This window comes from Chelonoidis abingdonii, chromosome 3 (assembly GCF_003597395.2).
Source record: "Chelonoidis abingdonii isolate Lonesome George chromosome 3, CheloAbing_2.0, whole genome shotgun sequence".
Taxonomy (NCBI): Eukaryota; Metazoa; Chordata; order Testudines; family Testudinidae; genus Chelonoidis; species Chelonoidis abingdonii.
Window position 1 is genome coordinate 179290872 of NC_133771.1, and position 17260 is coordinate 179308131.

At 45.0% G+C, this 17260-nt stretch overlaps 1 protein-coding gene across 1 annotated transcript in view; it reads right to left on the reverse strand.

The window, feature by feature from the left end:
• HAAO (3-hydroxyanthranilate 3,4-dioxygenase) overlaps window positions 1-17260 on the reverse strand; it is a 63158-nt gene that overhangs the window by 21790 nt on the left and 24108 nt on the right. The window contains exons 5-6 of the mRNA XM_032770711.2: window positions 11388-11477; window positions 10415-10458 (exon numbers count right to left, since the gene is read on the reverse strand). Of these exons, the coding sequence (XP_032626602.1) occupies window positions 10415-10458; window positions 11388-11477 (134 nt within the window). The remainder of the gene's footprint in view (window positions 1-10414; window positions 10459-11387; window positions 11478-17260) is intronic.

Here is a 17260-nt window from a genome sequence, read left to right on the forward strand (position 1 = left end):
TATAATCACCTAGTTTGACCTCTTGCACAATGCAGGCCACAGAATCTCACCCACCCACTCCTGTATCAACCCTGTGTCTGAATCACTGAAGTCCTCAAATCATGGTTTAAATACTTCAAGGTGCAGAGAATCTTCACTTACCCGTGTTGTCCTTGATCAGTGGAGACTAAGAGTTCAGAGGTGCTTTCACATGAGTTCACCTGCTAGGTGAGGGGCAAGAAGGCACCTTGCTCATTCCTCCAGCTGCTCACTGTTCACTCTGGCCACTGTTGTTCGTTGTGCCACCGTTCACTCCATCACTCTGTTGCCAATGGCCCTGTACCATCATCTTCTGCTGCCACTGTGACCTTTGCGAGTTGGTCTCTTGAGGTTCCACCCAGCTCTCAGTGATTTCATCTGAGTTCTCAGTGTGGGAACCTCGCTGCTAGTGCAGACTGGGCCATTTCTTCCACAGAAACACTATCCCACAGCAGGTCTAAGCACTTAGACCTGATTATCAGTGATTTCAGCTGTAGTGATCACTTAACAGAACAAAAGACTATCTATGGAGCCTAATCAGCTCTGTCTTTAAACAGTGGAGAGGAGCAAGTCAAATAGTACTTGTGACTCAGGCAGACCATCAAGCAAAACACCTGTCCCCATGCTCTCTTGATGCCCTCAATCAGCACAGGGTAAGTACAGTTCTGCTACCCCTTACTCCTACAATAAGAATAACATTTCATTACCCCCACCCCCTGCATTTAAGTGATTTGTAACTCAACCCCAGCCAAAATCTATCACATGGGGAAGACAGCTCCATTTGCTGGATACCTAGGTAGATTAGGTTTGAATGTAAACACAATCTGGTCCTGAAGCCTTCCCCACCTCCCACCCCCAGCTCATCACTAGCTGTCAGGGAGAGCTCATTTAGACTTTGCTTACAAATCATAATTTGAAATTATTAGGTTGGCCAACATCACTGAAATGAATGCACTGACATTGTCATAAAAACAACAGCTGTAGAAGGAAGCTAGTCTATGTTCATATTTTTCAAATCTATTACACTTTTTCAGATACATGTATTTTATCATACACTTTATATGCTTTTAAAGCATGTATTAATGTTTCAATTTCAATTCAAATGTCCAAACCATCACTAAATTGGCAACACCGCATGTAACTAGTTCACAAAACTGGGGGAGTGGGGGTTGGGGAAATTCAAGGATGTAGGGAAATCCCCGGTGTAACTCAATTAAAAAAATTACTATCCTATGTCCTTAATTTAGGACAATCATGGCCCATCCTTTGGATCTGTGCAGGAGAATGTGACCATTTATTCCCACATGTTGGCCGCACATACTGTGGGTAGCTTCAGGGTGGGGGAGCTGGCTCCATAGAGCTTCTACATCCCTGCCCCCATATGGGGAGTGGGGTCTTGGTCCCTCCCCCATGGTCAGCTCTGCTACACTAACATGCTTGGGGACTACACAGTGGCAGGTATAGGCCTAGCATATGGCTGGAGCCGGGGAAAACTGGGAGGCAGACTGTGAATCAGTGAGTCACAATCTGCTTCCTAGGACAGTGCAACAACATGCTGCTCCTTGTCTGGGAACCGTGACAAAGCCACCATTTAGCTCTTAATTAAAAAATGTGCTCTACTGAACTTCTTGATGTGTAAATAAGTTTAAAAAAAAACTACACATGGGCTTGTTTTGATAGAAATACTTTGCATTTTGATAGCACCTGCCAAGTGCTCTACATTCAGCAATGAATTTCACCCTACCAGATGCCGGGGGTTAGGTAAGCATGATCCTAACTTTATAGATGGGAAACCTATACATGAGACCTGATCCAAAGCAAGTTAAGGTCAGTAGACAGTCTCCCACTCATCTCAAAGGCTCAGAAAGATTAAGACCAACTTAAACATTATTAATTATGGGTGCCACAATTTTGGGCACCCAGTTTGTCACCTAGATTTTTAAAATTGGGCACCCAAAATTGGTGGCCCACTATTGAATGCTTAAATGGTTTGTCCCTGCAATACATACAGTCTGTGGATGAGCCAGCGGGTCACATGACTCTTAGTTTTATGACTTAACCCCACCCGCCCCTTCTTTTTAGGTAATTTACATTCTGTCTTTTAAACTGTGCTTCTGTTAGCTCTTGTAGCCACAATGCTACAGGTGGACTGACATCTGGCACTCCATTCAAACACCTTGTCTTCTCATGCTCATATCTTTGTGAAAAGAATTTCCACTAAGACTCAGACTCTGTTCAGTCTCAGCTCTTTTTGGAACTGAACTTTAGATTTATTTATTTTTAAAAATGTGAAGTAAATCCTTTTAGCCATTTTTGAACAATGGGAAAGTGGAAGCAAAATACATTCTTGAAGTTTAAAAATTAGATTTTTTTTGCTTACCAATAACTGAAAAATAACTGAACAACAACAAACCTGCAAACATGGCATGAGGCCAAGCCTCCATGAAGAAGAGTCTGTTTGCTTAGCGGCAGACTGTGCTTTGAACTCAGTCTCTTCTAGAGCTGCTGAGCATGCATGCTGAGCTATTACTGGGAATGGTGCAGCTTGCCCACATAGGTGCAGCAAGATGGAGGAGTAGGATAAGGGGTTTGGTATGGCCACATCTTTCATGTCCCTTTAGGAGGGACAGTGCACTAGCACAGGATCTGTTATCCTGTCTACCTGGCTTATTGGAAAAGTCCTATAGCATTTAGTAGAAAAATCTATAGTATTTATAGACACTTTGACTCTTCCTAGAGGATTTCTTATTTAGACATTTATTATTTTTCCAAGTGCCCAGAAGTGTGCTAGTTACAACACAGTCCCTGCCCAGAAAAGCATAGCCTTGGCTGCACTCGTCACTACTAGTAAGGGACAGACACACACCAGGGGAGGGGAAGGAAAGGACAAGGGGGACAGCAAGATCACATGATTACTTGGTAAAGCATGCACATATTTAGAGGGTCAGGTTCATTCCTTCTACTTATTGTTGACTGTGCAGCATTCATGAGTTTTAGGAGGGACTGAATGTGGCTAGGGGAGCTGGCCTGGCAAACAGGTTTGGGGGGGAGCTCCAAGAAGAAGGGGCAGTGTAGATGAAGGTGTGGGGGGACCTATGGACAAAAAGGGTGGAAGAGGTACTGAGGCTAGTATCTTTGCCAGAACGAGAGAGGGGGGAAGATGCGAAAAGAAACCATGTCTGAATTATAGGCAGGGGTTGAATAGATAATGTCTCATGGAATTCTGAAGTTTTCATGGCCCCAGATAATCTCCCCTGAAAAGTGATTACTGGTGTGAGTGTAACTAGCCCAACTGGAGTGCCGCTTGGCTGGGATTTGCACAATATGCAGAGACGTGGGCGTTCCCAGCAGCAAGGCCACTTTTTAAACATCTGCACACTTCAGTCACTGTCTTGAGCCCATATATTAGATAATGAGAGAGGATTAACTGGTCACAGAAGAGAATTCAGTAATCTGGCCCAATGTGTTGGTGGCCTTTTAACTTCCCTCTCCTTCCTCCGTTAGTGTAATAGCCAAGCAATCATTATCTTAAACAGCTTCAGAGCCAAAAGATTGTCAGGATTAATGTTTTCAACATCTGGATCATTTAAAAAAATTTTTAAAGTGTTTGTGTGGGGTTATTTTAGAGTGTGAAAAAGGGAAATGTAGGATATTGGTAAAAGCTGTTTTTAATTATAACTGAAATTTAAAATATTACTTTATAGGGTTTTTTTGCATTTATGAGCATAACACTGGAAAATACAATTTCCATAGGAAAACTTGTTTTTATATATTTCAGTTGGCTCAGCTATGATCTTTAACACATTCTCCTGAGTTACACAAATGCAAATCTGATGAACTTCAACAGAGTTGCTCTAGATTTATTTGATGTAACACAGCAGAATTCTGCCCTTTGGAGTTTGATTTTTTTTTTTAAAGTTGTACAGTTTTCATTTAATTGAACCAGTAGATAACTGGCCAGTGGACAGTTTATCTTATTTAACTCTCTTTATTTATTTATTTTATTTTCAATTAACTGATAATTGCACTTAAATGTATGTGTGCTAAATCTTAATGTCTCTAAGGATGATGTCCTGGAAATAGTCCTAGCTGTAAATCAGGCGGTCTGTTGCATAACATACAACTGGGCTGTGTCTGCTGAGAACAGTGTTGCACTCCTCTTGACTTGTTTGATTTCATGCTCTATTGGCGCAAGATTCCCTACAAGGTATTAGGGCTTGTCTAAGCACAAAAATTGCACCAGATTAGCAAAAGGTATGACGTTAAACCAATGCAGCTTTGTAATGTGGACATTCATGTTGGTTTTAAATTTGGCTTACACTGGTTTAACTCACATCTATAATTTATATAATGCTTTTAGTTAAACCGGTGCAAATTTGTGTGTAGACCAGGCCTTAGACTACATTCTATCCCCTCCCCCCTCCAACTTGATGAGTAAAGCACACAACATTTCATACTTGTTAATATATTTTTTGTTTTTGCTATGCCAAGTCATTACCAAGAGCTGTACTAACCAGGCTTTGAAGCCAATACTGCAGTTGTTCCATGCACTGGAACAAGAGAAGTTGTGTATGTGATATGACAGCAGAATCAGGCTCTTTGCATGATATTCTTCTATATCCATGATGATGTCCTCATAAAGCCCTGCAGTGAAGTTCATTAAACTTTAGGGGGTTTCTGCCCTTTCTGGAAATGGAAGCACCTAAATTCTCTGAGGACATTCTGACAAAATTTCCATCCCACCTGGAAACAGGTACCAAATATCTTAGAAGAGAGTCAGTTGGCACAAATTTTTGAGCCCAGATTTTAGGTGTGAATCATTTCAGGGAACACTGGATAAGCTTCTGAACCTTTGGATGCTTTTGTAAACCAAATCTCTGAAGCTTTTCAGGCACAACCATTGCTGGCCATTACTAGTGATGAGCAAACGCCAAGTGCCTGTCTACACAGTATATTGGTCTACACCAGAGGAGTGTAAAGTCTAGTACATTAACATGTCACACGCTAAGTAGCCCATGTGGAATTTGCTGGTGCACACTAAAAGTTCTCAAGTGCATGTTAAAATGATATTTTTTGAAACTGGACTACATTACCATGCATTAGGGAATTTTAGTGCAGGCCAGCAGGATTTACATGGGCCAGTTAGAGTGCGACATGCTAGTGTGCACTAGAATTTACACCCCTCTGGTGCGGACAAATGCACCATGTAGACATGCCCTTTGTTTGGGTTTGGTTCAAATAATCATCTGAAACCTCGGATACCTCAGATCTGAAGCTCATTGAACATATCTGAACTTTCTGAGTTTGCAAAACTGGGAGAGCACCATCACAAGATCAGGTTTTCTGATGAGATTTCTGGCACTTTGGCTTCCAGCTGGAAATCCCAAGTGAACAAACTCCCATGGTCATTTTGGCACTTACAGTTTCACATATCATGACTGTGATAATAAAAGAAATGTATTTGAAACCTTTTCTTGACTCCAAATCATGGGGGGTTTTTTTGGGTTTTTTTTTAAAAAAACATGTTTAATTGGGGTTTAGAGAACAAACATGGCCCCTTGAAATCTTTTTCCTATAGGTGGAAGGAGAGCAGTGAGAGAAAGAAGGGAAACTCCAGGGTGGCTCTGGAGCTCCAGAGAGAGAAGGGCAGCAGCCCACAGGCCCTCATAAAGTGAAGCAGCAGAGAACCTGCCTGAAGCCTGGAAAGGCCAGGGCGGCTGATCAGGGACACCCCAGGACAGGAGCCAGGAGAAGCACAGTGCCAGGGAGGAATTGCCTGAGAAGGACAGGCCGCAGCTGGACCCAGTATCGCGGCTGCCCAGAGCTGCATGGGGCTGTGAGTACTGGGGCTTGACTCTGCACTGAGAATAAGGAGGGAGGCTGCAAGCTAGTTAAGTGGGGAGGTGGTCGCTCTGTGTAGCTTTGCAGACAGCGGCAGAAGAGGGCACTAGAGGGGTTTGTTGGGGGAAAGTTCACTAGCGCAGAGGATGACCAGGAGCACCTAAGACTCACCACTGAACTGGAACTTTGTTCAGGCCTCCTGAACTCTTGTGTGCAGACATCTTGCTTGGTGTCTGCCCATTCTCACTGTGCTACCACTGGGCCTATGGGGCCTTAGTTTGGATGCAACACTGTTTTACCGCTCCCCCTATATTTTCCTTTGTTGATTTTCTCCTTTCATCTCTCTGTAAATAAATATTTCCCTTTCTTATATCCATTGTACTTTTCCGGTGGGTGGATGTGTTCACTCTGGGGGGGTTGAAACAGGTGCCCCTGGGGTGGAAGGGATTTTTTCCTGCTGCATTCCTGCATGCGCCCTCTCTTTGCCAGAGCTGCCTGCAGAGCAGACTCCATCTTGGCCATGAGGGCGCTAAAGTTATGTAACGGTAACAGACCCCAGTCAACAGTGGACAGGATTGAACCAGGGATCTCTGGAGCTTAGTGCATGAGCCTCTAATGCCTGAGCTAAAAGTCAACTGCCTATTAGCTAAGACAGACTCATTTAACTCTCTCTCTAAGTGGTCTCACGAGAGGACAGAACACCACACCCAGGAGGGGTGTGGGTTATAGTTACATAGAAATAAGAGGAGGGGTTCTTGTTTACATAAGGGGTGGGCAAGCCAGCTTTTATCACCATATGCAAAAACTTTAGGTTAGTGTAAAGCAATGTAACAAGTAGTTTCACGGAAGGAGGCCTGAGGTCCATACGCAAAAATGTGTGCATGACTGCAGTTCATGCGATTGTCCTTGAAAATGGCTATTTAGACAGGGACCTGCCCAGTTTCTTGCATGCATAATTTTGCTCACTTACTGCATACACAGATGTAGGCATTCTTTTAAATGTATCCCAAAGGGTTATTTTTACCCTTGCGTGTACCTTTGTAAATTCTGATTTCAGTAGGATTGCCTTAGTGTAACTGAGGCCCAAAATTGGCCAAAATACATAAATAACCTAGAGAAAACTTAGCTCAAGGCAAAAATAGTTATGGAGTGATTGATTCCATTCAGTGCTTTCCTGTATGAGAGAGCTCCTATCAAGACTTTTTCTGAAGATTCTTCTCTTGCTGCTTTTACCTTTTCTATTTCTCTGGCCACGTCTACACTACGCACGAAAATCGATTTTAGATACGCAATTTCAGCTACGAGAATAGCGTAGCTGAAATCGAATATCTAAAATCGGTTTACTTACCCGTCTTCACCGCGCGGGATTGATGTGCGCGGCTCGCCCTGTCGATTCCGGAACTCCGTTTGTTTTGGTGGAGTTCCGGAATCGATCTAAGCCCGCTCTGGGATCGATATATCCCGTCCAGATCAGACGCGATATATCGATCCCTGAGCAATCGATTTTAACGTGCCGATACGGCGCGTAGTCTAGACGGGGTGTCTGTGTCTCTGCAGAGGTTGTGGAACAGCTGGGACTCGTGTGGAGATGACTCTGAGAGAGCTTTTGCTGAAGCATTATTGCTGCTGACTTAGAAGCAGACTGCTCTCCTTGCTTGAAATACACCCCTTTGCCCAGGACCAGCGCAAGATTTGTGGACCACTTAAGTACCTGGGGCTTAAATTGGATTTGCATACTGCATGTGTCTTATGCTGATCCTTGAATTGCACGGAGGAGAGAAAAGTATAGATCTCAGAGGAAATCACAGCTCTGGGAGGGTACATTCTCCATCAGCGGAACATGACTTAAGAAGTTAATACTTTTTGTTACTAGCTTATCCAACTCTCAGTATGGCTTTGTGCAGAGTCTGATACACAACTTCCACTGAGTTTAATGGTTTGTGTGGTTTTTTTTGCACAACAGGAGCTCTTTCTGGAAGCTTGTGTTTATTACTGTCTGAGACACGCAGATCAGGAGCACTGAGTTGTTTACCAGGCTGAAATTCTGCACAGACCTTTGCTGATTGCCTTTTACTTGGGGCAAGAGCAAAGCCAAAAACCAGTGAAAATATTTGTATTCCAGATTCTGTTGCTAAATCCAAGTGGGAAATCATTCAGGGGGAAAAAAGATGTAATGAGCTCAGAACAAATGTAATACGCTCAAGTGCTTAATATTTTTTTTCTTGAAAATATCTCCTTTAGCTCTAATTAAACTCTCCCTAGACTCCTGGGCTTTGAAGGACTTTTGAACAGCAACAGAAGAAAGATCTTCCTTGCTAGATTTATGTAACAATTTCTTGCAGTTCTACATGCAAACCTTCAAGAAATATTATGGTATGTGACAATCTAGCCTGTGGTTCTTACTTTCTGTGAAAATACTGCCAATGTTAATATTTAGTATTCTACATTTTTTCCTGCTCAATATAATTCACTAGTTCCTGAGCTACAACATTCCAGTTCTGATGGGGAAGGGATTTGCTCAAATATATCTTACTTGTGTTTAGTGGGAATCATTAAATTGACCAAGGATGGATGGTCTGTGAGATTGGGGATATTATTTTTATTGCAATATCACCTACGGGTCCCAATTGAAATTAGGCCCCCGTTGTGATAGGCACTGTACAAGTATAAATTGAGAGAGAGAGATTACCATCTAAACAGACAAACAGGTGAAGAATGGGAGAAAAACAATCCTCATTTTACTGATTGGGAAGTGAGGCACAGAGAGATTAAGTGATTTGCCCCAAAGCACACAGGATTGGAGACTGGGAGACACCTGTGTTAGAATAAACTGGTTTGTTTATTCTATGAGGTAAGTAGATCATGAGCTTTTGGGAAGACAAAATTTGCTTCCCATGAAAGCACGGAGCCCTCCTCTGTCAAAAAAGTACTTGCCAGGAATACATGAGAACACAATACTGATGCTAGGTCTGTCATGTAGCTCTTGTACACAGTAAGTTGCAGGCAGGCCCTTGTATCACATATGGACTGACTACAGAGCTTCCTTCCCGGAGGATACACCAGAGATGTGTTCATTATAAGAGGCTTCAATGCCCTGCTTATTCTAGCTAATACTAGCTCAGGTAGGGTATATTACACATGACACCAGCTAATGGCTGAATGGTAGAATACAGTTTAGCATTCCGTCACAGGGTCAGATACGATACTCTTTATGCAAAGTTTTCATGCTCTCTAAGCCTATGTCTATAGTTGAAATGCTACAGTGGCACAGTAGTAGCACTACACCTGTAGCAGTTTTCCTGCCACTGTATTTAATCCACCTCCCTGGGAGGCAGTAGCTTGGCAACGGAAGAATTCGTCCCTCAACCTAGCACTGAATACATTGGGAGTTAGGTCTACACAGCTACCTCTCTCTGGGTTGCTGGGGGGTGCCTCAAAGAGAAGTGATTTGCACTCCAACCTGAGGGTGACTTGAGAACAGATTAGTGACTTAAGTACCCACTCTATTGCAATCAGCACTGGGGCTTGATCCAAGGCCTAGTGGAGCCAGTGCAATTCAATGGGATTTGGATCAGGCCCTGAGTAACCAGAGAGTAAGTAAGTGCCCTTTCTCTCAGATAGGGTTGCTAGGTGTCTGTTTTTCAACTGGAATGCCCAATCGAAAAGGGACCCTGGTGGCTCCAGTCAGCTTTGCTGACCAGATCATTAAAAGTATGGTCAGCGGGATTAAGGCAGCTCCTTGCCTGCCATGGCTCTGCGTGGCTCCCAGAAGCAGTGGCATGTCCCTCCTTCTGCACTCCAAACCCCTCATCCCTGGCCTTACCCCAGAGCCCATACCCCCAGCTGGATCCCTCAGACACTTTCGAATCCCAACCCACTGCCTCAGCCTGGAGCCCCCTCCCAGACCCTGAACTTCTGATTTTTGGCTCCACCCCTGAGCCTGCACCCGCAGCTGGAGCCCTCACCCCCTTCCACACCTCAATCCCCTGAGCCAGTCCAGTGAAAATGAGTGAGAGAGGGTCAGGAGAGTGAGCAACAGAGGAAGGAGAGATGGAATGAGCAGGGACGTGGCCTTGGATAAGGGGCGGAGCCTCAGGGGGAGGGCAAGGGTGTTTGGTTTTGTGCAACTAGAAAGTTGGCAAGCCTACTCTCAGAGAAAATACACAATCCTATGTAAAAGAGGAGAAATAACAGTGCAATGTGGTGATTTGAATTACTAAAACTCACTCTGGCTTGCATGGTGCTCGAACAGTGTAGAAGCAGAACAGAGTTTCTTAGCTCTTGCACTATATAATGCTCTAAATAGTTAATTCTGATGTCCTTGCATGAGCAGACTAGGTACTTATTGCTGCTTATACATATGCATTTTTCTTGTCTCTGGTGGAGGAAAAGAGAATTCCTATTTTTCCTTCCAAAGTAACTTTCATTTACAGAAGCAGCGAGAAAGGAAAAATAGAACTTCCTTTTAGCAAAATAACTTTAATTCAATTAAAATCATTGCTGCTTAATTAATCAGATGTAAATTAATTGTGTAATTGGGACAGTCATTCATTACCTGGATTTGGTTTTCCAGTGTGATATTGTGTTGAGCTGAAAAACCTGCAGTAACAAACATTAAGCATTACTAAAACCGAATGTTCACATTTTGGAGGCTGAGATTATGGAGCAACACAGCCTATGAAGTTGTGTACTACCATAAGCAATCTGCAAAATAGATAAGGTCAGATCCTCAGCTGGTGTAACTAGACATAGCTTCATTGACTTCAATTGTACTATGCCAATTTCACCAGTAGAGGATTTGGCCCTAAGGCACTTTACAACCCAAAGTCATTCACACAATAGTCACTAAACATTTTGCTGACTTCATGTTCTGCTGCTCTAGGCGACTGCCTTGCCATCCTGTAATACAAAGCTTGCCCTGCTAGTTGTTCATCCTTTAGGAGAAGACAGCAGCTCACTTACATCAATGGACAAGTTTACATGTTGCCTGGAGATATTTGCTTTTCGCATGCTCGAGCAAGTTTAGCAAAACCCTGATTATCCATTAATAATATCCCAGTGGAACTGAGCAGGCCTTTTTAGTCTTACCTGCAATTCCAAAGAATTAGTTTCAGGAAGGAACTGTGGTGGGTTTTTTGTTTTTGTTAATGTTTTTGTATATTTAAGGTTTCTCTTTGTATTTTAAATGTTCAGGCAAACAAAAACAGTCAAACAAGCAGAGCTAGAAAGTCAAAGCAGCCAACCCCCCAGGCTAGTTCTACATCCCCAGAAGGTTATTAGGCACAGCGCTAACATCAATTTAGTGTTACAGTGAAATTTAATTCCTGTTACGTTAAACATCTCCCCAGACTCTGTCTGGTCCACGCTCTGCACAGGGTGTAATTCTGTTAAGGTGTGGTACACACACAACTCCCATCCACTTCAGTGGCAATTATGCATGCTCACTTTCTCTTTGTAGGACGGTGACTAATTTTACAGTTAACACTATTCAAAATGCAGCATAAACAGAAAAGTAAATACAAACTTACTCTTGGATTATCGGTATAAGTTGGGTGCCAAGATCCTCACAATGAAACCACCTTTCAAACAGGACGTTGGTTGATTCTCCAACATAATATCTGACAAAGTAACAACATTAATAAATCATTCCATTGCATAATGGTTATTTTCTAAAAGAAAAAAATAGCATCTTTAGAGTTAATGCAATGAACTATATTTTAGTAGTTAAGTATACTGCATTAGATGGACAGTGTTTTCTAGTGGCTAACATGGACAGTCAGGACTCTTCGGTCCTATTTTCGGCTCTAATAGTCTTGCGGAGCAACTTTGGATAAGTCACGGAGAGTGGGCTCCACAAAGGGACTGAGGTGTTCCAGCACTGAGTGTCGTAGTGGCTAACTTCTAGGCACCTAAAAAAAAATTGCAGGAACAACACTGGGCTCCACAAAGCAGTTAGGTGTCTGGCTTCCCTACACAGTGAACAGTGAGAGAGAGGCACCTAAGAAAGGAATTCACAAAAAGCCAACATGCAATGTGGGCAGCTGTCTAAGCTAGCCACTGGGAGATGCTGAGGAGATGGGTGTATGTTAAGCCCCGCCCCTCTCACAGAGATAGGCTTCTCCTGGTAGCCTGGATTTAAGTGCCTATCTCTGCTCAGGGATCCATGAATGGGAAACTGCCCTGGAGTCAGGCTGTTTAGGTTCCTTGGGTCTTTTTTGTGGGAATGAGTTAGGGCATGGTTACACTTGCAGATGTAGAGCACTGTGAGTTAAACCAGCCATCGCAGAGCGCAGTAAGGAAAGCGCAGCAGTCTGTTCGCACTGACAGCTCCAAGCACACGAGCATGGCCACATTAGCAGCTCTTGCAATGGCCACAGAGAGCAGTGCCTTGTGGTAGCTATCCCAGCATGGAAGTGGCACAGCATGCTTTTCAAACGGGGGTGGGGTGGGGTGCAATGTGACAGGGAGTGTGTTGTGTGTAAGTGGGGGGAGAGAGAGTATGTCAGTATGCTGTCTTGTAAGTTCAGACAGCAGCACATCTCCCCATCACCCTGCCTCTCTCTCTCTCCCACAGCATTCCACAGTAATGGTTGCTTTGTCTTGGAGCAGATAAGCAGCCAGCTGTCAAACAGAGCTTTCAAAGGCCATATCCAAAACAATTACAAGAGTGGCCACTTGACTTAAGGGGATTATGGGATGAGCACTCGCCGAAGTGGAATACAGCAGCACTGTAGACCCAGAGTCAGAGCACTCTACGTGCCTTGCCAGTGTGGACGGGTAGTGAGATAGTGCACCCGGGGCTCCTTTAATGCACTGTAACTCGCAAATGTAACTAAGCTCTCTCTTTGAAGACCTCTGTTTGAAGACCTCATATTTGAAGAGAATTAAGTTAATGCAAATTAGGAACCTTTCAGTTCATGCCCACAGCAACCACACGGGGGAGTTACAGAGCACCACTTTGGTGCACACTGCTATTCACACCCCTGTAGTCTGAGCTGTGGGGCAGGGTAGACAAGCCCTTAATTGATAGTCCTGTGCCTAATAATCTTAACAGGGAGTTAGAAATAGCTTGGTGGTTTGGCTACTTTGAATTTCTAGCTTTGCTTGATTGTTTTTCTTTGCCTGAACACTTTTCATTTATATAAAAACCTTGTGAAAAATTCAGTGTTAACGATTAAACTTAATTCCAGTGCAGTCTCAAAAGTGGGATCTGGTGCCTGGGAATATCAGAATAGTGAAAGTGAGATCCATGTTAGACGCATCAAATGCTGGACTGTAAGTTCCTACTCTTGATTTCTGTCATTGGTTGGCAGTGACAATGACTACTTTCTTATAAATCAAGGTTTTGCTGATTACCCATACAGGCACTAAACATGCAATCTGCATTATTTGTTAGAGTAGCTATTTACTGAAAAGTGTACTTGAATACAATTTAGTTTGCCAATTGCAAACAAGATGTTGGATTTTTATTCCTTTCATTTCTCCACAGGTTATGAAAGCAAGAATATATCAGAATCAACAACTCTACATGAGCTTCTTAGACACCATATGCCCCCACTCTAAACAGTCACAGATTACATCTAGGAAGGAGAAGTTTTAACCAGGAAAGGTCATTCTATTTAACGTTGGTGAAGAACTTCAGTTTTAAAGTACAAATATATAAGGTTTCCTCAAGTATTAGTCTCTTGTGTTTCCAGTTCAATATATCTGGTTTCTGGAAATAAACCAAGTGACATTTTTTATAAATGCATATGACTCTGAGCTGTTTTGAAAGGAAGATACAGTGCTGTAGTTGAACAGTGTTTCAAGTATTTTGGGGGTGCCTGTAACTCAGAATCCATTCAGGTGACTTTCTGAAAGGTGCTATTCTCAGTTCTTTTTTCTCTCTTTAAACTTCTCATTTGAACAAACTTATTCCTCTGGCTCAGCATATCTACTATAGGGAGTTCTTTTCAATACTGTGACGTGCCACAATAGAAAGATCACAGCTCTTCAATGTCATGTTTTCTTGAATGTAGCTAATGAAAAACCTGAAAACTCTATTACTGCTATTGTTTAAGCCTTCTGTAAATCACATGAATAGCTGAAAACTCAGCTTGGTCAGTCTTCAGAGGCGGCAGGTTTGTATAACTTTTGGTGGTGCCCAGAATACATCCAAGTCTCCCCCCCACACACACCTGCCACGGGGTACGTCTACACAACAGGATTATTCTGATTTTACATAAACCGGTTTTGTAAAACATATTGTATAAAGTCGAATGCACACGGCCACACAAAGCACAATAATTCGGTGGTGTGCGTCCATGTACTGAGGCTAGCGTCGATTTCTGGAGAGTTGCATTGTGGGTAGCTATCCTGTAGCTATCCCATAGTTCCCGCAGTCGTCCCTGCCCATTGGAATTCTGGGTTGAGATCTCAATGCATGATGGTGCAAAAACACTGTTGCGGGTGATACTGGGTAAATGTTGTCACTCATTCCTTCCTCTGTGAAAGCAACGGGAGACAATCATTTTGCGCCCTTTTTCCATGGATTGCACTGGTAGACGCCATAGCATGGCAACCATGGAGTCCGTTTTGCCTTTTGTCACTGTCACTGTATGTGTACTGCATGCCACTGACAGAGGCAGTGCTGCAGCGCTACACAGCAGCATTCATTTGCCTTTGAAAGGTAGCAGAGATGGTTACCAGTTGTTCTGTACCGTCTGCTGTGCCTCTGTAAACTGGCGATGAGATGACGGTTATCAGTCATTCTGTACCGTCTGCTGCTGTCATGGGTGCTCCTGGCTGATCTTCGCTGAGGTCAGCCGGAGGCGCAAAGACAAAAATGTTGTATCTAAAAATAGAGTCAGTCCTGCCTAGAATATGGGGCCAATGTACCAGAGAGCACAGCCGCTCCGTGTCAGATCCCACAGAAATGATGAGCTGCATGCCATTCCAGGGGGTGTCCGTGCAATAACCCCACCCGTTGCTTCCCTCCTCCCCCATCCTTTCTGGGCTACCATTGCCGGGTCCCCCCATTTGTGTAGGGTTATGAGAGGGGCTTGTCCTGTGGAATGAGAGCAGGGAGACTAGAGATGACGATACCGGACCGTAACCGAGCCTAGGTAAGGGGGGGCAAAGTAAACACCATGGCGCGGGAAGTAGACCAAGGAAGGCTGGCAGGAGAAGGAGTTTTCAGTTGGGTCGGGCTTGTGGGCGGAATTTAGGGATACAAGCTAGATCCAAACACCTGAAAGCCAAAGGACTCGATGAGGGTCCTGGACTGTGCCTGCAAGCTCTGCTGTGACCTGCATTCCGTTGTCCATAACCCTCTGTTTTACTGGCGGCCTAAAAGTCACTGTGGGGGTCCAGGAAAGGGTGCACGCGCGACCCCCCCACACCACCGTCACAGTGATGAAGTAATAAAGAATGAAGGAAAAGAAACACTGATTTTATTGAGATAAAATGAGGGGGAGGCAGCCTCCAGCCTATGATAGCCCAGGCAGTACAAATCTTTTCTTAGACATGAAGGGGAGGTGAATGGATCAGCCCCAGTTGCTATATGAGGATGTTACCAGCCGTTCTGTACCATCTACTGGGAATGACCAAGATCATTCCTATTTTACCCAGCGCCCCTGCCGACCTACCTGAGCAGCCAGGAGCACTCCACGGCTGATGACAAGGACAGCTACCAGCCCTACTGTACTGTACCCATCTGCCACGGTGGAAGGAGGGAGAGGAGGCTCCTGTTCATTGCCGCAGCACCATTCTACCAGCAGCATCAGCAGACATACGGTGACATTGAAAAAAGTTAAGAAACGTTTTTCCCTTTTCTTTCAACGGGGGGGGAGGGGAAGTAATGTACGAGATATACCCTGAACCATCCCGGACAATTGTTTGCTCCTACAGGCAATTGGAGCTCAGCAAGAATGCAAATGCTTTTCGGAGACTGCGGACTGTGGATAGCGGGATCCTCAGTCCCCCCTCCCTTCCTCCATGAGTCCATTGATTCTTTGGCTTTCCATACGCTCATCACACAGCACTGTGCTGTGACTCTGATCATAGCCTGGAGATTTTCAAATCTGGCATTTCACCTTCTGGAACAGACTCTGATAGAAACGATTGTCTCCCATACAGCAATCAGATCCAGTATCTCTTTACGATCCAGCGAGCTCTTTTTGGATTGGGACGCATCGCCACCCATGCTGACAGAGCTCCGCACGCTGGGCAAACAGGAAATGCAATTCAAAGTTCGCGGGGCTTTTTCCCTGTCACCTGCAGTGCATCTGAGTTCAGATTGTTTTCCAGAGTGGTCACAGTGGTGCACTGTGGGATACCGCCTGGAGGCCAATACCCTCGATTTACGGCCACACTAACCCTAATCCGATATGGTAATACCAATTTCAGCACTACTCCTCTTGTCGGGGAGGAGTACAAAAACTGGTTTAAAGAGCCCTTTATATTGACATAAAGGGCCTCGTTGTGTGGACGGATGCAGTGTTAAATCGGTTTAACATTGATAAAATCGGTATAAACATGTAGTATAGATCAGGCCTAAGGCTCTTAGGGAGTTTAGGTGCAAAGAGGTGTGGGCTCTGGGAGGGAGTTTGGATGTGGAAGGGGATGAGGGGTTGGGCTCTGGGAGAGAGTTTGGGTGTGTGGTGAGGATCTGGGCTGGGGCAGGGAATTGGGGTACAGGAGGGGTGTGGAGTCGGGTTCTGGGAGGGAGTTTAGGTGCAGGGGGTGCGGGCTCTGGAAGGGAGTCTGGGTGCATGAGGGGTGAGGGGTGCAGGCTCTGGGGGGAGAGTTTAGGTGCCTGGTGAGGGCTCTGGGCTGGGGGCAGGGAGTTGAGGTGCAGGAGGGGTGGGAAGTCAGGCTCCTGGAGAAAGTTTAGGTGCAGGGGGATGCGGGCTATGGAAGGGAATTAGGGTGCAGGAAGGGGTGAGAGGTGCAGGCTCTGGGAGGGAGTTTGGGTGTGTGATGAAGACTCTGGGTTGAGTCAGGGGGTTGGGGTGCAGGAGGTATGAGGGGTCAGGCTCTGGGAGGGAGTTTGGGTGCAGGGTGCAGACTCTGGGCTGGGACAGGAGGTTAGGGTACGGGAGAGGGTGAGGGATATGGCGCTTACCTTGGGCGGCTCCCGAAAGCAACCCGCACACCCCTCTGGCAGCGGCTCCTAGGTTGGGGGCCTGGGGGTCTCTGTGCATTGCTGCTTGCAGGCACCATCCCTGCAGCTCCCATTTGCTGCAGTTCCAATGGCAGGGTCGGCGCTTGGGGCGGGGGCAGCGCGTGGAGACACCTGCCCCAGGGGCCACAGGGACATGCTGGCCACATCCTGGAGTGGCATGCTATGTGGAGTGAGGGTGGGCAGGAAGCTGCTTTAGCCCTGCTGCGCTGCTGGTGATGGTGGCGGGGGCCCCTGGGC